Source organism: Pipistrellus hanaki (genome assembly GCF_964339955.1).
Source record: "Pipistrellus hanaki genome assembly, chromosome: 2".
Lineage (NCBI taxonomy): Eukaryota > Metazoa > Chordata > Mammalia > Chiroptera > Vespertilionidae > Pipistrellus > Pipistrellus hanaki.
Genome location: NC_140504.1, coordinates 176,869,553 through 176,891,291, shown reverse-complemented (window position 1 = coordinate 176,891,291; position 21,739 = coordinate 176,869,553). Strand labels below are relative to the sequence as shown.

Below are 21,739 nucleotides of genomic sequence, written 5' to 3'. Positions count from 1 at the left end.
CGATCTGGAAGGGTGGGGAGGGGAGGCGGAGGGAGGCTCGGCGGCGCTGTTTGCAAAACAAGAGACAACAAAACCGATCCTGGAAACAACCTCAGCACCTCGAGTGGGGATCCGGGTGCCACAGAGGGACTTCAGTCCCCACGCTGGGTCCAGCCGAGCTGTCCGCGGAGACCCATTCCCTCCCAGGCTGGGGCGCCCGGGAATCCTCCTCTGCGGTCTCTGAATCACTTGCCCGCCTTCCTGGGTCCCAAGTCACCCCCGAAGCTAGGTTTCCTTTCAGAATTAACCGTAGCTTTGTTCACTATTGGTGTTCTTGATGCCTGAACTGTTACGTGCCACGAGGGCAGGCCATGGGTCCTTCCTGATCATCACCCCATTCGCAGTACCTACTGCAGGGTCTGGGTAATAAATGTCTGAAGGATGCATGAGTGACAGACGTGCTTCAGTTTGGACCCCTTCTCCCCCCCTAGTTTGGACCCTAGGCACCTGTTATTAGGAATCAGGGAGGGAGCAGCCATGGGTGGGCCCTTACTTTTTCCTTTTTTAATATATTTTATTGATTTTTTACAGAGAGGAAGGGAGAGGGATAGAGAGCTAGAAACATCAATGAGAGAGAAACATTGACCAGCTGCCTCCTGTACCTTTTGTTACTTAGATCCCACCGGGGATGTGCCCGCAACCAAGGTACAAGCCCTTGACCAGAATCGAACCCGGGACCTTTCAGTCCACAGGCCGACACTCTATCTACTGAGCCAAACTGGTTCCGGCTGGGCCCTTTCTTTGGGGTTTGTCTGGCCGGTTTGGACTAGAAGGCAAAACCCAGTTTGCTCTGGGGGACGGGAGCTGGTGAGCAGCCTTCTGAAAGGGGGAGCTTATGAGGGAGTGAGGATGGTGCTGGGTCAAAGGTCTAGTTGGGGTCTCTGGTTTTTACTGGTGGCTTGAACATCCTCAAAGAGCCCACCTTTTCTGAGTTCTTCCTTTGCACGAGCCCTGTCTGAGCAGTTTATATATATGAATGTACTTTGATTTTCCAACAACGTTTGAAATGTCTCATTTTATCCCTGCTTTAGGGATGAGGAAATGGAGGCACACAGAGAGTAAGCAGCCCGCCAAGGGCGACACAGCTAATGGCAGACTGGATTCAAATCCAGTCAGATGTTAAAACTTCTTGTGCCAAGAAAAGAGTGTGGGGCTAAAAATATTAATACCCTTTCCCTCACCTTCTAAGTTCTTCTTACTGGGATAATCATCAAATTGACAGAGAAGATGAACAGGAGAAAATAAGTGTTTTTTTACTTTTTCTTTTTGCATTTATATTTTAATTTTTTTTGATAATTACTGTAGAAAGCATTACATAAGTCCCATGTTTTCCCCAATTGACCCCCTCTAGTCCACCCCCACCACTTATTCCAGGTCCTCTGTCCCTTTCCCCCCTTGTCAGAGCCATGCATATATGCATACAAGGTTCTTGGTTGATTATATCCCACCCACCCACGCACCCAAGCACCCACCCACCCTCCTCTGCCTTCCCTCAGAGATTCTGCACTCTGTTCCATACTTCTGGATCCACTCAGTTCATCAGTTCATTTTGTTACTTAGATTCCACATGAGAGTGAGATCATGTGATACTTATCTTTCTCTGACTGACTTATTTTGCTTAGCATGATATTCTCCATGTCTCTCCATGCTATTTCAGAAAATAAAACTTAAAAGAAAAAAAATATATATATGAATATATATATTATTTCAGAGAAGGAGAGGGAAAGACAAACATCAACGATGAGAATCATTTATTGGTTGCCTCCTGCATGCCCCCTACTGGGGATTGAGCCAGCAACCCAGGCATGTGCCCTTGACTGGAATTGAACTTGGGAACCTTCAAGCCAATGATCTAGCCACTGAGCAAAAATGGCTAGGGTGAAAATGAAAGTTTTTAATACATGAACAAGGGGTATCCACATAGGCATGAAAGTCCCAAAGACAGCGAGGCAACAATGGGTGTACAAGACCTTTTTGGACACAGGAGAAAAGTAGGGGGAGGGAAGAGGGAATGGCTTATTAGATTTCTGAGTCTATTTTTTAAAAAAAATATATATTTTATTGATTTTTTACAGAGAGGAAGGGAGAGAGATAGAGAGTTAGAAACATCAATGAGAATCATCGATCAGCTGCCTACTGCACACCCCCCACTGGGGATGTGCCTGCAACCAAGGTACATGCCCTTGACCAGAATTGAACCTGGGACCTTTCAGTCCACAGGCTGACGCTCTATCCACTGAGCCAAACCGGTGCCGGCAAGTCTTTTGTTTCTTAATAAACAGCTTAAATATCCCCCAAAAGGCAGCTTCAGGGTGACAAAACTTAGGTTCCCTTCAAGAGCCTGACTGTTACACTCTGCAGTCATTTAATCTCTTCAAGCCTCCATCTCCTTATCTGTTAAGAGCGGCTGCCTTCCTGCCTCACAGCATTCTCGTGAGGATTGGGTGAGAGCACACAGTAGGTATTCAATACTCAATGTTTCATGATCAAGTCATTAAGGTTGTGCTGCCGGACTTGGAGTCTAGAGGCTAGAAAAAGCTAGGAGATTTCTGACTTGGCCCAACCTTTGGAAGGGGAACTGGTGTAGGGCATGGGGCTGTTTATCATTGTTGTTCCTGCTGCCTACACTATAAATGCCCCTCTGGTTCCCTTCTCCATTTCCAGCTCCCCAAGTGGGCTCACATTTCCCCGCCTGCTCTATTTCCGAAGACCTGGAGGACGTGCCCTAGAGAGCTCTAGGGATCAGCCACACGGACTCCCTGTTCCTGTTTCTCGTCAGTCTTTCCCCCCTCCCCCCTCTTCGGGGAACAGGTGTGTCTGAGCTGGGACTGGAAGCAGAGCCTGAGTGTGGAACAACTAGCCTTGGGTAAGTGAGATCGAGCCTTTCCGCCACTCAGGAGGTCCCCACACACCCGTGCTTATCTTGTGGGGGAAGGGGGCTTGCTCAGGGGTTCACAGCTATTCTCTCACCTTGGAAGAGCTTTTAAAAGGAGGTCTTGGGTGATGACTGACAGGCCGCTCGTGGTTTCCTCTGGGTGCTGAATCATCCTCTGATGCTTGTAACCACAAGCCCTCCTTCCCCCAGAGAGAAAACTTCTTTCCTTCTTTGGGTGTATTGCTCATTCTTACCCTGTGGGCTGCCTGGGGTTCCTTCCCCCTTTCAGTGAGCTGAGCTGCCTTCTCCTGGGTAGACCCATCTCTCAATGCCTTTTTCAGAGGGAATGGCAGGAGGGACTGGGAATGCCACTTGGTCACTCTGCCTGATGGCTGGGCTTCTTAATCAAGATGAGGCTGGAGCCCTCACTAGTTTGGCTCAGTGAATATGGCCTGGGGACTGAAAGGTTCCAGGTTTGATTCCGGTCAAGGACATATGCCTGGGTTGTGGGCTTGATCCCCAGTAGGGGGCGTGCAAGAGGCAGCCAATCAATGATTCTCTCTCATCATTGATGTTTCTTTTTCTTTCTTTCTTTTTTTTTTTTTAAATGTGTTGACATCTTTTATTTTTTTTTAAATATATTTTATTGATTTTTTACAGAGAGGAGGAGAGAGGGATAGAGAGCTAGAAACGTCGATGAGAGAGAAACATCGATGAGCTGCCTCTTGCACACCCCCTACTGGGGATGTGCCCGCAACCAGTGTACATGCCCCTGACCGGAATCGAACCTGGGACCTTTCAGTCCACAGACCGACGCTCTACCACTGAGCCAAACCGGTTTCGGCATCATTGATGTTTCTATCTCTCCCTCTCCCTCTTCCTTTCTGAAATCAACAATATATATATATATGTTTTTAAAGATGAGGCTGGAAAAGTATGAGGGGCCTTGTCTTTCAATAACAAATGAGATAGAAATTTGTGAATGCATGTAGCACTAATTGGGCAAGGTTCAGACTCAGATGCAGAAAAAAACTTTTTACGCTGCAGATCTCAGCTACTTTGAGGTTTTTATTTTATTTTATTTTATTTTATTTTATTTTATTTTATTTTTTTACAGAGAGGAAGGAAGAGGGACAGAGAGTCAGAAACATCGATCAGCTGCCTCCCGCAAACCCCCCACTGGGGGTGTGCCCACAACCAAGGCACATGCCCCTGACCGGAATCGAACCCAGGACTCCTCAGTCTGCAGGCCAACGCTCTATCCACTGAGCCAAATCGGTCCTGGCTACTTTGAGGTTTTTCATGCCTCCAAGGACAGAGGAGAGGATTTCCCTAGAGCTCTTCAGCTGGAAGAGTGAGCCCTGTCGTGTGAAATGGGTGCAATTTCAGAACTCACTGAAGGCTAGCTTTACGTGATGGAAAAGAAATCAAATCCCTCATGAGGGCTCTGCTGTGCCCAACACTCCCTGTCCTTACAGTTAGGTTTAGTAATAGTAACAACAATAATAGCTCTACTTGATTGTGAACATAGCATTAAAAAAATTTATTTATTTATTTATTTATTTTATTTATTTATTTATTAAATATATTTTATTGATTTTTCACAGAGAGGAAGAGAGAGGGATAGAGAGTTAGAAACATCAACGAGAGAGAATCATCGACCAGCTGCCTCCTGCACACCCCCCACTGGGGATGTGCCCGTAACCAAGGTACATGCCCTTAACCGGAATCGAACCCGGGACCCTTCAGTCTGCAGGCCGACGCTCTATCCACTGAGCCAAACCAGTCCTGGCTAAAAAAAAATTTTTTAAATTGATTTCAGAGAGGAAGGGAGAGGGAAAGAGAAATAGAAACATCAATGATGAGAGAGAATCATTGATCAGCCTGCTGCACATCCCCTACTGGGGATGGAGGGCCCCCACCACACATATTGTACATGCTAACCTCCCCACAAACACTGGACATGTTGGCCATGCACATGCTAGTGGATTCTCTATCCACTGACCCAAACTGGGCTGAACACAGCATTTTATTTATTATTTAAATTTCTTTATTGATTATGGACACATATTTGTCCTTATCCCCCCATTCCCATCCCAAACCCCTCCCCACGCATGCCCTCAACCCCCTGTTGTCTGTGACCACTGGTTAGGCTTATATGCATGAACACAGCATTTTAAACATATCATTTCATTTAATCCTCCCAACCATCCTGTGGGTAGAGTATCATTGCCTTAATTTTACAGGTGGGGAGACCAAGGTTGAATGAAGTTAACTTTGTCTTGATTGGCAGCAGTTAGGATCAGAACACACTTCCATGGTTCATGGTCCTAATCATTTACATTGTACTGCTTCTGACACTCATTCTGCCAAACAGCCATTCTCTTGAGGGGATAAGGCTCATAACTTTAAAACTATTGCTGTAGTATGACTCCTCCATTCAACTGTGAGCTCCTTGATCGCCCTCTGAGGCAAGCAGTGCATGCTAGTATTGTTTTATGGATGAGAAAAATGATGCTCATTAAAGCCAAGTGACTTGTCAACAGTCACAAAGCAGAGTCAGACATGATTTTAGAGTCTGTTGTCTCTCTATGGAGTGCTCTTTCCCAGTACACTGTAAAATTCACAGCTCCTGGCTTTAAATGCACCGGGTGATACAGCCGCAGGTAACTGCGCATGCGCAAACTCCAGGCCCTGCTCGGCCGAGGGCAGTGCCAGACACGTGTTCCCAGGTGCCAACGCGGAGCCGAGCGCGAAGGCGAGGTACACGTGGACATGCTCTGGCGAATAGGAACTGCCTCTGATCACGTCACGAGACTAGACTACATTTCCCAGAAGCAGCCTGTGGTGGACGCCTTTGCTAAAGGACGTACTTCCGGAAAAGCAGGCGCCGCATAGGCTGTGGAGAGAGAGTGGGCGGTCCTAAACCGTTCCGGGTAGGCCCGTTTCCTGTCGGTTCAGTGGACCCGGAGACGGAGGTGGTGCGGCGCCGGCGTTGTCTACTGAGTTTTCCCAGGCGTGAGCAGACATGTCGGCGGCTTTTCGGAAAGCAGCGAAGTCCCGACAGCGGGAGCACCGAGAGCGAAGCCAGGTAAGACCGCACAGGACCCACGAGCGCCGGCTCTGGTCCCATGTGCTTCTCTCACCTCAACCCCCTCTTTGCTCGCGGGGCCGGGTCAGTACGCAGACACTGCGTGTAAATAAATGCAAATACATGGTAATGACGCCGGCGTGGCTGGGGCGGGGCCTCTTGGCTTCGCGGGACGGGGCCTGTCGTTCTTTTTTTGGGGAGAGCACGGGGATAATTAAAGCTATGTTGCAAGTTTTAAATGAGATAATTAATCGGGGTACTGTGTGTGCAAAGGGCTTGACCTCTGCGGAACTTGAAGTCAAAGCTCACACAGCCAGTAAGTGCCCGGCTGGAACTGGCACCCTGATCGAAAGGTGCTCAGCTCTGCTCCCTGCGTAGAGGGGCTCTGACCGAAGATAACCGACCAATGTTATGAATGTAGTGTCATCACCGTGGGCTTTTTGTTTATGTCTCACCCTGTAATGTTGGTGTTTCCCACCCCCATTATACAAATGAGGAAACTGAGGCCCAGAAAGCTAAAGTGACGTGCCCAGGTTCCTGTCCCCAGCGCTTCCTATTCTGCAATCCCCACGCCTTGTGCGCCGCTCTGCTGGGGACGGCCCCACACTCCGTGCACACGGGGCCGGCGGGGAGCCGGGGAGCCTGGGCTCCCAGCGGGGCAAGGTGCTCTCATTGAGAACCGTGGCCTCACCCAGATGAGCTGCAGGCGCCTCGGGCCGCGGGGCCTGGTCGTGCTGGGCTTCCCATGCTATCAGTTCAGGCATCAGGAGAACGCCTAGAATGAAGAGATCCTGAATTCCCTCAAGTGTGTCAGGCCTGATGGCAGGTTCGAGCCCAACTTCACACTCTTCGAGAAGTGCGAGGTGAACTCAGTGCAGGCGTACCCCCTCTTTGCCTGCACGAGGCTCTGCCCACACCCAGTGACAACCCCAAGTTCATCACCTGATCTCGCACGTGCCGCTACAGCTTGGCCTGGAACTTGGAGAAGTTCCTTGTGGGCCCGAATAGCGTGCCTGTGTGCAGGTACAACCGCCGCTTTCCCACCATGGACATCGAGCCCGAGGCCTAAGGAGCCTCTACTCACCCGCCGAGCCCTCTGGGGGATTTATCCATGAAGGTGTTGCCTCTAAACACGTGGAGAAATGCCTGATATCCAGCTAAATCCCCCAGATGGGTTCTGGTCCTGTTCACCCCAGTCTGTCCCCCCCCCCCCCCCCCCATATTGCTTTTCACAATAAACTGTCCGGTGTCAGCGGGGGAGGGAGGGATTTAATAAAGTGATGTGCCCAGTCACAAACACCAAATTCAGGCTGAATAAACATTTGTAGGACTTCTCTGGAGGGTGTGTGTGTTGTGGGGGAGGTGAGTAGAAAATCGATGAATGTTTTCAGAATTAATTTATTCCACTTTTACGCCTGCAGGACCAATTGTGGGAATCCCATAATCCAAGTCAGAAAGGCCCTTAGAGATATCTGGGCTAGCTTCATTTTACAGATGAGAAAAGAGGGAGATGGACGTGCCTAAAGTTATGTGGCCAGCTGATGGAATGGAACTAAGACCGCTTAACCACAGTTCAGTTTTCCCGCTTAATCGCATTTCTCAGACATTTATTGTTTACTTGGTGTGTGCTCCGTGGTATGCTGGGAGCAATAGTGTAATTTGCCACCTTGTTTGGACCTGTGTGTAGATCTAGCTAAAAGTAATAATAGTTAGAAGTGCTTACTGTGTGCCTGAGCCAGACAAAGTGCAAAATGCTGTCCTCTCATTACCTCGTTTACGTAACTCCCAGCAGTGTGTGGAAGTGGTTCTGTTGTGTTTTCACATTTGCAGCTGAGGATACTAAGGTTTAGAGAGGGTAAGTAATTTGCCCAAAGACATACAGCTGCAGTTGGCAAGTGGCAAAGTAATCAGACCAAGTGTTTTGAATCCAGAGGCTACTAAAAGTTGAAGAAAGAGGCAGTTTTATAAGAGGTGGACATAAAAAATGCCAGCTGAGGAATTTGAGTGGGAAGAGTAGAGATGATGAGAGAAAGCATCATGATGAAACTTGTTGGGCTTGAAAGGCAATGATAGTAGCTGTCACTTCGTTAGCACTGACTGTATGTTAGGTACAGCCCAACATGCTGTACAAGGATTATCTGATAATCCTACAGCATCCCTATTCGGGGGATGCGGTCCTCATTTTACGAATGAGGCATCTGATGCTTAGAGAGATTGAGTAGTGTGTCTAGAGTCATAGTTGTAAGTAGTTGGTTTAGATTAGCAGAGGAGACAGAGGGCTTTCAAGGCAGGTGATGAATAAGACAAGGCTATGTCTGAATAGGAATAGAGGGTCTTTGTGGGAGAGGTGTGGAGAAGGCCAGCTGTAAAGGTTGGTAAACACATTGACAGGAGCAGTTCCTATTTGGGTCAAGTTTGGACTTTATCCTATTGATTCTTCATGGAGGCAGTGGAGAGCTATTGAAGATATTCTGTATGGATGGGGGAGTGTAATTATCTGAACTATCTCAGATGCAGTGCCAGAATTTTTTCTATAATGCCGATATACATTCAAGTGACATGGAGCTTTCAAGATTTCTGCCTCATGATGTTGCCCATTTGACCCTTGAGTTTTCTTTCTCTACTCTCTGTCAGTCTTCTTATTTATTTATTTTTTAAAAAATATACTTTATTGATTTTTTACAGAGAGAAGGGAGAGAGATAGAGAGTTAGAAACATCAATGAGAGAGAAACATCGATCAGCTGCCTCTTGCACACCCTCTACCGGGGACGTGCCTGCAACCAAGTTACATGCCCTTGACTGGATGTGCCTGCAACCAAGTTACATGCCCTTTCAGTCCGCAGGCTGATGCTCTATCCACTGAGCCAGACTGATTTTGGCTCTGTCAGTCTTCTTTATATGCTGTCATTAAAATGAAAATTATTCAGAGAGGTTTTGGGTATTATTTTTAAATATTGAATTTTTTATTGTATCACTTCAAAGATAATAGGTGAGAAAGGTGACTATTAAAAATTAATATACAGTTTAAACATTGGAGAAGTATATGCGGTTCCTCAAAAGTTGAGATAAGGGAGCATTTGATGTCTTGCTTCCCTGTATACGTCATCAGTTTAGCTCAAAAAGCTCATAAAAATTCTCTTTAAAAAAAAAAAGAGTTAAGATTGTTTAGAGCAGAAAAGGATGCAGTCCAGTGGGGAGAGGAAGAGTACAGACTGTCGCCCAGATAGGATGGATTCTAATTTAGCTTTGCCACTTACTAGTTCTGTTCTTCCGCAAATCATTCTCTAAACCTTCCTCCCCTTTGGAATACTGGGATAACCATTTCTTTGTTTTACCCATTTTCCACGATAATTGTGGGGATTAAATGTGCTCATACTTGCTGAGCATAGCAGATTGCTCTGTAACAGAGTAAGTACCTAATAAGTGTGGCCGGTTAGGATACTCTATGCAAAAGCATCTAGTTGAGACCCTGATTATATTAAATGCTCAACAAATGGTAGCTTGTAGAAAGATAATAGGAAGATATAATCCTTGTACCTTTTGTGCTGTCCAAGTTCTGTGTCACAGAAAGTATATTCTGTCATGCTTGGTTTTCTCTCATACTTTGTATTGAAGGAATAATAATAACAGTAAACATATGCTGGGCACCTGTCATGTGCCAAGCCATGTGCTGACACCACCACTTCCAGAGGCTTATGGAATCCTTATGATAACCACGAGAAATAGATACTGTTATTTTCATTTTATAGTTGGGAAACAGCAGCTCAGAGAAGTTAAGTGATTTGCCCAAGGTCACAAATTGTTAAGAGGTAAAGCTTGGATTTGAATCCAATTCTCCAGTCTCTAAATTTAGCTCTCCTACCACAGTTGCCCGTTACTATATTTTCCCCTCATAGTATTTTTTAAGCCCTTGGATTAAGTCTGTAGTAATTTTAGTACAACTGGCAACTGCTTGCTTAGTGCCGAGTCATTGTTGCCTTGCTCTGTCCTTAATAGGCCAGGACGCCTACTACGGCGGTGCTTGTGACCTCTCTGGCGCCTGCACAGCTCCCCTCATCCTGAGGCAGAGCCCAGTCGGGGGAGGGGAGGGAAGAGGGTAGCAGGTTGGCTCCAAGGACATGGATTGACTGAGCGCCCCAGAGATGCTGGTTCCCATCATGTTGTGAGGAAACGTAACCCTTTTTCTTCTTTTGTTTCCTAGCCTGGATTCCGAAAACATCTGGGCCTGCTGGAGAAAAAGAAAGATTACAAACTCCGTGCAAAGTGAGTTCCGTCTTTCTGGCAGAGGTGCTGCCAAGAAAGCTCCCAGCCTCCCTGCGCTGCAGTTGAATTGCCTGAGTGTCCAACGGGATAATTTCCTGCCATTGATAAAGTGGCCCAAGTCTGGCAGCCTGTCAGAGACTTGTCTGTGACCCTAAACTTCTGTCTTTGTTTTGCAGAGCGTTATTTATTTAACTGTAGTGGCATTGTGAGTTTTTTTTTTTTAAATTTTTATTGTGTTGCTACAGATCATTTTCTCATAGTGGCTTTGATTTGCCCTTGCCTTGGTGTTCGAGCCAAAAGCTGAGTCTTTTCTCACTCCCTTTTCTTGAAGTGCAAGATAAAATCTAAAATTCCAGTTGCTGAGTCTCTTACATCACCATGTGTGTGGTGCGGAATGAAGAGATGTGAAAGATGGGTTCATGAGCCTGAGCGTGGGTGATAATGAACTCTGAAAACATTTTACAAAACAATTATCCCCATTCTTCTTCTTCGTTTGCACTTTATTTGCAGAATACTTTATGATTATTTGTTAGCTGAAGTCTTTTTTATGCTCCTGGCACAGACAGAGGGTGATGGGTGGCTCTGGGTCTCGGAGTGTTTAAGGCCAATAATAATAATGGAGGGCTGCTACCGGGCAGGCAGTGCTCCAGGGGAATTACAACTTTGACACTCATTCCTCCCAACAGCCTTCTGGGATATTACTGTTAGCGTATCATTTACAGATTCAGTGGGGACACTGAGTGGTTAACTAACTTACCCAAGATTACTCAGCCAGAAGTGGTGGAGTCACAGTTTGAACCCAGGGTGTCTGGCTCCAGAATCCGTGATTCTGGTTACTTTGCTCTAATGCATTGTGTAATTTCTGCATCTTATTTGGTCACTTGGTGCCCAAAGCTTGAATCAGAACCCAGTTTTATTTATTTTAAAAAATATATATGTTATTGATTTTTTACGGAGAGGAAGAGAGAGAGAGAGAGAGAGCTACAATAGAAACGTCAATGAGAGAGAAACATCGACCAGCTGCCTCTTGCACACCCCCTACCGGGGATATGCCCGCCACTAATGTACATGCCCTTGACCGGAATTGAACCCGGGACCCTTCAGTCCGCAGACCGACACTCTACCACTGAGCCAAACCGGTTTCAGCCAGAACCCAGTTTTAATTTGTGCTTTGTTTGGTCTCTCCTAGTAATGATATAAATGGCACTAAAAACATATGTGAGGTAGGACAGTTCATTTCAGGTAAGATTGGACCAGGAGAGGACCTGCAGAGACAGGAGCTCAACATCAGTGACAGTGGCGTGTGGATCAAATGTAGTCATTGCTTTGGCCTTGTTTTCTTTTTCTTTGGTTTTTTGAGTTTCATTTTGTGCGAACTTTAGCTGCTTGTAAAGTTTGCTTGTTGTGTTATTGTTGTTTTTTTTCTTTTTTGGTACGAACCTTGTTTAACCTCCTTTTCAGTGACTACCGGAAAAAGCAAGAATACCTCAGAGCTCTTCGAAAGAAAGCTCTGGAGAAAAATCCAGATGAATTCTACTATAAAATGACTCGAGTTAAACTCCAGGTGGGTGACTAATGGATCAGTTAGTGTTTTGAGCTCCGACTCAATAAGGAAGTAAGGTTGGGGAAGGAGGTGGAGAGAAGGAATCTTGGCCTTTAGCCTCTGTTAGTTGTCCAGGTGCTGCTGTTGGCCAGTATCCAGGGCAAAACTGCCCCTTCATGAGCAGCAAGCATTTCTGCCCCTGGCTCTGAGTTCTCTTCTGCCTGGAGCCGTTAGAAGAGCGGATGACTGGATGTGCTAAACTGACCAGGCACCTCGAGGGCCTGGTGCATGGAAATGCTGTTACGTAAAGCTTTAGGTTGTCTTTGTTCCAACCGTGAACTATATCAGCAACTTAGAAATGATTTTAATCTAATAGGGAATGTGTCTTTAAAATTTGGATTTTAGGATGGCGTTCATGTTATCCCGGAGACTAAAGAGGAAGTAACTCCAGAACAGCTGAAACTGATGAGAACTCAGGATGTCAAGTATATAGAAATGAAAAGGGTTGCGGAAGCTAAGGTAACAACCGAAAACTCTTTGTTCCGATGTGTTTTTGTTGGTTAAGAAAAATAGAAATCCCTCAACCAAAATGTTATGTTGATTGTTTCTGGCATTTACAGTCTCGAAGTATGCTTGCTTAATTGTGAAAGTGATTTAGAAGCATGGTAGAGTGGAAAGGGCTTAATGTGGGGAATGAGACAGACTCATTTTGAATTCTGGCTCTACCATTTGGTCCCAAGATTATGGACAAATTTACCTCTATGAAGCTCTTTCCTCATTTCTATCTCATAGGTTTGTTGTAAGGATTAAGTGAGTTTTGGATTATGCCAAGCCTGACGTGTGGTTGGTGCTTGATAAATTTTACTGGTCCTTTCCTTTAAAAGAATGAAGCAGGTTTTTTTTTTCTTTTTTCTTTTTTCTGGTTGGTGATAATGATGTGAAATGGTTTAAACTTTTGCAAATTCCTTTCTGATACCCTGTAAGAGCCCAATGTAAAATGAGACCATATTCTGTATTCTAGAAAATTGAAAGACTGAAATCAGAGCTCCATCTGCTGGATTTCCAGGGGAAGCAACAGAATAAGCATGTGTTCTTTTTCGACACTAAAAAGGAAGGTATGAAATGTTTGAAGGTTCCTGGGAGAGTCTAGCATTTTTTTCTGTGTTGTTTCGCGTTAGAGACAGTGTTTTAAGGATTGTCTTGACTTTTAGTTGAACAGTTTGATATTGCAACTCACCTGCGAACTGCCCCGGAGTTAGTGGACAGAGTCTTTAATAGACCCACCATCGAGACCTTGCAGAAGGAGAAAGTGAAAGGAATTACTCATCAGACTCGACTTAAGGTAATTTACCCCATTTTTCTTTGGGTCTGAATTAGGGGGAATCTAGATTCCTTTTTTTTTTTTTTTGTCACCAAATTTAAAATAATTATTTGTGGAAAATACATCAAGTTTCCTTAGAGAAGTGGAAGGAGGGTTTGATGATGGGGATGGGAGTGGAGGAGAGTTCCTAGATTTCTCAGAATGGAGGATGGGTAGCCTAGTGGTCAGGAGCATAGGTTTTGGCCTTTTGACCTTCATTTGAATTCTAGCGCTGACTCTGGGCTTTGTGCTTTTAAGGCTTGTAACAGGTTCCAACAGTTTTAAAATACAGAGAAAGGAGAGGGCATTGAAGATGAAGGGGTCTGATATTGAACCTTTAGCAGCGAATCACATGTATCAAAAAGTCTTCCATATTATGCATTTGTACCAAAATTTTGTATTGACTCTTCCTTATGGTGCTTTCCATCACCGTAACTGGGTTTGTGCAGAAGACATGCTTTTCTCAAAGCCTTCTGGAGTTGAACTCTCACTTCTGACTGATTCATTTAGAAAAAAAAAAAAAATGCTGTCAATGTGTTTTAGTCAGACAGCTGTTCTGTTTTGATTTGAATCATTTATTCTGCATCAGCTTTGCTTCCAATGTTTAATTTCACAGCAGTTTCTCTAGCTCAGAGGCAACTAAACTTGCCTTAGTAATATAAATACCCCTAATTAGTTTGACTATATTGGGTAATCCCATAAATTTGACAGTCGGTGCAATAAAGTGAAAACAAAAGCTGTCTGAAGCCACTGCTGTGAGACTACGCTAGAATCAGGCAATTGTTTAAGTCTGAGGCCCAGCAATATTCCCCTCCATGCAGATAACACTTCCAGCTGAGGAGCCGTCTGACTAGTGTTCTCGCGATGACCCTGTTTGCCAATTAGTTGTATTTTCAATTAGCTGTGTCACTGATGCTTTTCCAGTACATGTATTGTGGAGTCCCTAAGGAGATGAGAGTGCCACATTCCTGAGTAGAAGAGTTCACTAACATAACTTTTGAGAAATTGGGAAAGTTTGGATCTCACCATTTTTGTGTAGTCGTGTTTCTTTTGATGGTTGTGTTTGAAGGAAAATTATTTTTAAGAGACTGCTGTGAGTGGATTGCAAAGGAACGCTCAGTCTAAATTGGAAGGGGTGGGCAGTGCAGTCTGAACACCCTCTTTCCACTGACATTTTGAGCAAATAGGTATCTACGTGTATACACATTTAGATCATTTCGTTCTGCCTTTCTTTTTTTTTCTTTTTTTTAAATATATATCTTATTGATTTTTTACAGAGAGGAAGGGAGAGAGAGACAGAGCTAGAAACGTCGATGAGAGAGAAACATCGACCAGCTGCCTCTTGCACACTCCCTACTGGGGATGTGCCCGCAACCAAGGTACATGCCCTTGACCTGAATCGAACCCGGGACCTTTCAGTCCGCAGACCGACGCTCTACCACTGAGCCAAACCGGTTTCGGCTCGTTCTGCCTTTTTTATCCTGCCTGCTGTGGCTCGGTTGGTTGAGTGTCATCCTATGCAGCAGAAGGTTGCCGGCTCCATCCCCAGTCAGGGCACATTCCTGGGTTGTGGGCTTGATCCCCACTGGGGGTCGTGCAGGAGGCAGCTGACCAGTGTTTCTTTCTCACATTGATGTTTCTCTTCCTTCTCTCTCTCTGAAATAAGTAAAAACATTTAAAAAAATTTAAGAAAAATAAAAAGTTCTACCTTTCTCAACTGAGGTTCCATGAGAGAAGAGCCCTACAAATTTGCACACACATTTATTTCAAGAAATAGCCCAAAGCTGTCCTCAGTTTCTTGGAGGTTTACAGTTCCCCCAAATTGAAGAATGCTGGTGTTGGAGGCATCAGCTGCAGTGGGAATTCTCAGGTCTGCCTCCGCTGACAAACGCCTGCTCTCCGAGCTGCGGTTCTCCGGCAACAGTACCCTGCCTGGTGCCCTTCTCTTTCCCTGCTCACTGTGTGAGACTTTCCAGTTCTGGCTCATTCTGCATCACCTTAGTAACCGGACACTCACATGAAGGTTGAAGCAGCTGTGTAGTAGTGGAAAGATTCCTGAGGACCGTGACTGGGACAGTCCTGACTGCTCTAGGTGAGCCACGTGTCCTGGGCAAGTCTCCAAGGTTATGGAAGTTCAGCTCAGGATGTGATGTTCCGCCCTAACGGGTTTGGCCTTCGGACTGAAGGGTCCCAGGTTCGATTCCGGTCAAGGGCATGTACCTTGGTTGCAGGCACATACTCAGTAGGGCGTGTGCAGGAGGCAGCTGTTTGATGTTTCTCTCTCATCGATGTTTCTAACTCTCTATGCCTCTCCCTTCCTCTCGTAAAAAAATCAATAAAATATATTTATAAAAAAAGATGTGATGTTCCTAAAATGGACAACTTCATAGTACCCTTACTTGTTAGTAACATGCAGTGGCATTTATTCTGGTGTAAGAAGAGAGTTGGTAAAACCATTTACGCATTGGGGCTTACGTGGATTAAGAAACAGTTTCTTATTTATTTTTTGTCCTGATAAGTGTTTTATTGAACATGTGTGTGTTTCCTCTGCAGCGGATGGCTAAAGAAAGGCAAAAGCAGTATAACTTCCTGACACAGCGGATTGAACGCGAGAGGAAATTGTTCATTATTGCACAGAAAATTCAAACACGCAAAGATCTTCTGGTGAGGAGAGAGGAGCCTTAGGCCCCCCCCCCCCCGTGAGGGTCTTAACTGAGGCTGGATTTCAGCGGTGTGTAAATCAACCCCGGCGAAAATGTCTGCCCCTCAGGGGCAGCGGTTTGAGCCAGTGTCTGCTACTCTGACAGTGTTGAAATGTGCCTTGATTAAGAAGGTAATAAGAGGCTTATTAGTCAGTGCTCTGGAACAGCAAAGGGTAGGATCGGGTAGCATGTGAACTTTATAGCTTATGAGCAGCTATCTTTAACATTTAAACAGGTTAACAAAACAGTGCGTGCTTCTCATTGGTGTTTAAAAATAGGCAACATTGTGTAGATAAATAACAGAGCTGAGGGATATAAGATGCGCCTTTCATATTATGATTCCTCTAAATGTCAAATTCTTCAGCTTTGCAGATCATTGAGTTGTGCCTTTCTCTCAACTGGGGTTTGTGAAGGAAGAAGCCCTAACCCCCCCCAAAAAATGATTTGAGTACCTTCCCAGTTTTCCCAAGAATCTCTGCACGCTAGTACCGGAGTTAGGTGCCCAGCAGGGAAGTTGATTCGTGCCTCCTGGGGTTGCCTTAGGGTGGGGCTCGTCTCTCCTGCACGCTGACAAGGGCAGAATGAGGGGTTTCCTAACAGGTAGTTATGAACCTTCCTGTTTTACAAAAGCCTCTCCTGCTGTGTACTGGTAACCTTTTACTCTTTTACAGGATAAGACTCGGAAGGTGAAGGTGAAGAAAGAAACGGTGAACTCCCCTGCTATTTACAAATTTCAGAGTCGCCGGAAACGTTGACGTGTTAGAGATAAGCCTCGTCATTCCAAATGGAAAAGATGTCCTGTGTCCTTCCCCCCAGTAACTTCACCTTCCATTCCTATAAACGAGATGGTGTTCCTGTTTGTAATTATAATTTATGGCAGATCTGACATTTGATATAAACAGCATCAATGCTCCTTTTCCTTCTTTCGGTTTTGGGTTGTGAAATTAGTCTTATTTTTATATAATGACTTTTTTCAAGTTAGGAAAGTTATATATCTCTGTGCCTTGCCAGCACAGCCAAGGGTACGGGAGCCTGAGCGGGGGTGACGGAAGATGGAGAAATAATGGACAAAGAGAAAAGCTGGGTCTAGGTGCATCTTCTGTGCCTGGCTGAGGCCACAACACATCCAGACTGCAAAGCTGAGGCTTTATTTATAATCAGGGACAAACAAGGTAATCTACAATGTTGTTGTTTCACTGCTGCCCCTCCCACAGCCCACTAGATACCCAGGAAAGATCTAGGGAGCAGTTACAAGATCAAGCTTAATTATGCTTAGAGGTCTGTGCCCTCCAAGCTGGGACTTGTTTACGACTTTGCCAGCAGGTCAGTCCGAGGCTTAACCCTTTAACCGTTTCCTATGTATCTCATTACAGCAAGTTTGGGAAATAAATGAGTTCATTCTAGTCCTAATACTTATTCAAGAACAATAAGTAACTGCTGCATACTTAAAGTGCTGGAGCTCGGACAGCGGTGGAGGGGAACGGTGTGAACATTCTGCCTTATCACCTCCATTTTGTGGAGGTGTACACTAGATTTTTTGGTAATTTTAGTTTTTTCACTTAAATCATCTGCTCTTACCCATTTGTTACATCACTAAATTTTAAAACAGCAATGCAATATATACTCACAGAAAAAATTAAATCTTATTTTTACTGTTTACATAATGTTTTACCCAGAGGATAGACTGATTTTTACTCTCTGTTCATTCTGCATTTATTGGGTGTATGGCTTTATTAGTTAGCCAAGGAGGAATTTTTTCTTACAGCTGCAGATAGCAATCCTTGGAACTAGGAACCCTCTTCTCTATTGAAGCTCAAATCAGTACAGATCCAGCTCTCCGGTCCTGCCCTCTGTGCTCCTGGCCAACTCATGAGTCTTAGGCTGTACATGGCTTGGAACAGCCCTTAAGCAATGTGGAGAGATGGACCCTAGGTTGTGTGGTAGCTTCCTTCTCTTACCAGAGTCCCACCCTGCCCATATAGGGACGGTGGGCCAAAGCCCTTAGGGCAGAACTGAGCATGCTCAGGGGAAATGAGGGAAGAGCAGGATTCTGGGAGGCTTGCTTACAACTCGTTCCCTCGAGGGGGAACAGCTATGCGTGAATTTTAAGGATCAGAAAAAAAAGGAGTTAAAAGTTAGGCTGCCATAACTGCTGGTTCCCGTACAAAGCCTGAAAGGAAGCCTCATGCGTTCCCAGTGGGGCTGAGATCTGGGGGCCCTGGGCGATAGGAAGAAGGGCCGGGGCAATAGAAGCTTTTGCCTTTAGGAAGTGCTTCCCAGTCTTAGAGTGAACTCCCGTCTGGTGAGCTAAGCAAATGTTGATAGACTTATGACAGAGAGACTGGAATCCTGGCCAGGGAAGGAGCTCGCTGCATAGGTGTTGGACAGAGGAGTGAGCAGATCAATTAGCAATCCCTTCCTGCCTCTGCTGGTCAGGAGGGTGAGGATGGCAGGGTGTTTACCGTAAATGCCTTCTCCTTAAGTGCTTGCCCACACCGAGGCACATGCCCCTCACAGGCTCTCGCGTTAACAAATGGCACCAGGCGCAGACTGCTCAGGCCTCATGAACAGGGTCACGCACGAAGCACCCTCTGGCACAGGAACTGGCCACTGGGTCTCACACACGGAGGTTACCCTCACACAAAAGCCCCTACATGATACGTAGGTACCCAGTGGTGCTCAGAAAGGCATGTGCACAGGCCAGGAGGAGCTGGAAGCCCATCCTCCTGGACTAGCATACATTCCGGGCTGGAAGTAACCATAATCGTAGGGGATAGAGTGAGGTGTCTGGAGTTGCTGTCACATGGAGGGCTGTCTCAGGCTCAAGGATTCTAAAGGAAGAGATTGGCTGTCCTTTGTCACAAACCCAAGACACAGGCTCCAGCCTCCAGGAGGCTGGCGTTCCGATGGGTTTGGTGTTGAGTGAGACCCTGGGCCCTGGCCCTTTGCTTGCTTCCTTAGGACCCACCCCTCCAGGCCCGAGGCTGGTTTGGGCTCTTGGCCTGCTGCTGTGGCTGTGTGTGCCAGGGGGAATGTGGGCAGCCTGCAGAGGTGGGGAGCATTTCTGTGAGTCAGAACTTGTGAGGTTCAGGTCTCTTGTGCAACCCTGGTCTCCAAAGCAGCAACTACCTGGACCACATGGAAGCTCCCTTCTCCCCCAGGCTCCCAGCACACTCTCGGTCCGTGGCCACCGCTCAGGGCCCTTCTGACCAAAGCAGGAGAGTGTCCAGCCCTCGCTTGACCGAGTCCAGTCCGGCTGGGGAACCGATGCCTGGTGACAGGGTGGGAAAGGGCCCAGCAGGTGGAGCTGCTGCCCCTTCTCAGGTTCGTTCTCATGGTGCTGGCGTCCGGCCAACTCGGCTCACGGCTTCAGGGGCAGCATCCTGGACTCCATAGGTGCTCAGTGTGTATGTGTGTGTGTGCTGCATTTAATGCCAGAGGAGAGCTCTTATCAAAAAGGTTTTCTCCCGCCCCTGCTCCCCAGCTAGCGCTTCGTGTGGCACCGAGGCAGGGACTGGGCCGGGAAGGGTTTTTCCCTTTTCTAAAGAGGTCCTCAGAGGAAATGTCTTTGGACCCCAGGTTGTCCCGAGGGTGGTTCCCCCAAACCTGGCAGGGTCTCCGCACGCCGTGTTGCGTGTTTGTTTCGAGCTGGCTGTGGGGCAGGGAGCAGCGAGCTGCACGCCCTCCGGCAGGGAAGGCAGCCAGCAGACAGACGCGCTGCCGACCTGTGGGGGCTGGCCAGGCCAGGGCCTGCTGGGACTTGAAAGAGTGAGGCAAGTGGGTGTAGGGTGCTGGCCTCCCTTCCTCAAGCTTTCTCAGGGCGTCAGTTCACAGAGCCCTGTGCCAGGGTGTCGGGGGAGGGCAGGCCAGCGCGTGGGTGGGAGTCCTGGCCCACAGCCCCAGGTGAGTGGAGGGGTTGGGGGCGGACTCGAAATGCCGTCTTGGGGCTCGGGGCTGAGCCGGCAGGTTTCTCGGGCTTGTGCAGCTGCCTCCGGGGGTCAGAGGGTGCACTCTCTCCCACGGGTCACGGGGCCTCCCTGCTGGCTGGGCTCCCACCCAGCAACTTGGATCTGTCTCAGCAGAAAGTGCCGGCATGGATCAGAGAGAAGTTAGGAAACTCCAGGGGGTGGGCAGAGCTTCCTTCCCCAGCCCACCCCTTAGGAGGCTGAGGGGACAGCCCGGGTCATGCCTCTTTCCCAGAGTGCTCTGTCCCAGGAAGGATGCCACCCCTGCTTCAGACTCCCAGTGAGCCCTCTCCTGCGCCTTCTTCCCGGGTCCGCGCTCTTTCCCTGCATGTCTCCTAACCCTAGTTTGTGCCTAGTTCTCCCAGTCCCTTCTCTCCTGCTTCGCTGGAGGGCTGGAGGAATGGCCGTGGCCATCTCCCCTCTGGTGGGAGGGAGCAGACTGCGTGGAGTGAGGGCAGCAGAACAGCCCTGGGCTCTGCTTTGGGGGTGGCAGGAGGGGCTGGTCCAGAACAGAGCCACGGCCCTGGCTGTTTGTAGACGAGGAGCGGACCTGGGGCCTGTGTTTGGGGTGGAAGAGAGGGCGGAGGAAGCCTTTCCCTTCCCTCCTGCCGTCTGTCACCTGACGGCCATGCTCGGATCCCAAGTGCTAATGAAATGGTGGTGCCCCGAGGCACCTGAGCAGCACCCCCTGCTCTGAACCCGCCTGACTCATTTACGGCTTTCTCCGAGTTACCCCAAAGGCTCTGAGGTGGCAAATGTGGGGGGTTGGTTTCAGGTTTCATGTTTTCACATTACTGGGTGGAAAAAAAACACCTTTCCAAACCAAAAAAACAGCTTCTGCAGCAGAAACAGCGTGTCCCGAGAGCACTGAAAATTTCCCCATCCTCTCTCCCCGGCTCTGCAGCCGGCCAGACAGACCCGCGCCCGCCGAGGGGCTAAGAGGAGGGGGTTGGAGCTGGGCTGAGCAGCATGTCGGGGACAGCCCCTTTGGAGGTGGCAGCACTTGCCTTCCTGCTTAAAGGCAGGGCAGGGCCTGTGCAGGTCCCTCGCTCTGCAGCCTGTGGTCTCTGGTGACCAGCAGTGGATTGCCCGGGTCCTAGGCCCGTCAGCTCAGGATGAGCAGGGGCTAAGGAAGGAGCCAATTTGATCCCAGGAGGTCGGGAACTAGGGCCCCTGAGGGCTCTTTAGGTGGAGTGGTAGGGAGGCGGGAAGATGCAGGGTCCATCTGGCACATGGAGATGGGGTGCCACCCCCTCCTGTTACTGGCTGGTAGCATTCACAGCCACCTCCACTCCCCACAGGGGCAGATGGCCTCCATGGCAGATGGAGACTAGGCCGCCAGTGGCTGGATGAGCTTTCTAGTCTCTGCCTGGCCCCCTGGTTAATAAGACAGTCCAGAGGGGCAGCGACAGGGCCGTGTGTGTGTGTGTATGTGTGTGTGTGTGTGTGTGTGTGTATGTGTGTGTGGCCTTAATGGGCCATTCTGGGGGGGCATTTAAGAAAGGAATCCCGGATAGAGTCAGTGGATCTTGGGGGCACACCTATGTTTGCTGTGGCAGGTGCTCAGGGCCCTGACACTGCCCTCTTGCCCTGGCTCCTGAAGCCGCCCCAGTCTGTTCTCCAGGGAAGGGGGTCGTGCCCGGTGGGAGCTCTGCCCAAGCTGGAGCCAGGTGAGCTGATGCAGACCCCCTGCCAGGCCCTGGAGCTCAGGCCTGGGCAGCAGCTCCTCCCAAGGCTCCGCTTATTATGCGCCCGGGCTCCCTGGCTGTGCAGGCAGCAGCGGCCTTCATTAGCGGAGGAGCTGGGGTCTGTTTTGGCTGCCTCATCAGCATCAGTGAACTGCGTCCCTGCGAGATTTGATACAATTTAATTAACCTAATTAAAAGCTCTGATTGCAGAG

At 47.8% G+C, this 21,739-nt stretch overlaps 1 protein-coding gene across 2 annotated transcripts; it reads left to right on the top strand.

Moving 5' to 3' along the window:
* The first annotated feature begins 2,701 nt into the window (after window positions 1–2,701).
* Window positions 2,702–16,805, top strand: UTP11 (UTP11 small subunit processome component). Of its 2 annotated transcripts, none has more exons than XM_084873290.1 (9): window positions 2,702–2,905; window positions 5,544–6,005; window positions 10,208–10,269; window positions 11,731–11,833; window positions 12,218–12,331; window positions 12,834–12,927; window positions 13,024–13,154; window positions 15,726–15,836; window positions 16,546–16,805. In XM_084873290.1, exons 2-9 carry the CDS (start codon window positions 5,943–5,945, stop codon window positions 16,627–16,629), a joined length of 762 nt encoding a protein of 253 aa, XP_084729416.1. In that variant the 5' UTR covers window positions 2,702–2,905; window positions 5,544–5,942; the 3' UTR covers window positions 16,630–16,805. The 2 variants fall into 2 exon arrangements, with proteins under 2 accessions (XP_084729416.1, XP_084729417.1); XM_084873291.1 differs by having other exon boundaries at window positions 2,847–2,905; window positions 5,647–6,005.
* The last annotated feature ends 4,934 nt before the right edge of the window (window positions 16,806–21,739 follow it).

Excerpts from the sequence above, each read along its gene's own strand:
- UTP11 (XM_084873290.1), top strand. The coding sequence starts at position 5,943 with ATGTCGGCGGCTTTTCGGAAAGCAGCGAAGTCCCGACAGCGGGAGCAC. Across the intron at positions 6,006-10,207 it reads AGCACCGAGAGCGAAGCCAG|CCTGGATTCCGAAAACATCT; the intron begins GTAAGACCGCAC and ends TTTGTTTCCTAG. Across the intron at positions 10,270-11,730 it reads GATTACAAACTCCGTGCAAA|TGACTACCGGAAAAAGCAAG; the intron begins GTGAGTTCCGTC and ends CCTCCTTTTCAG.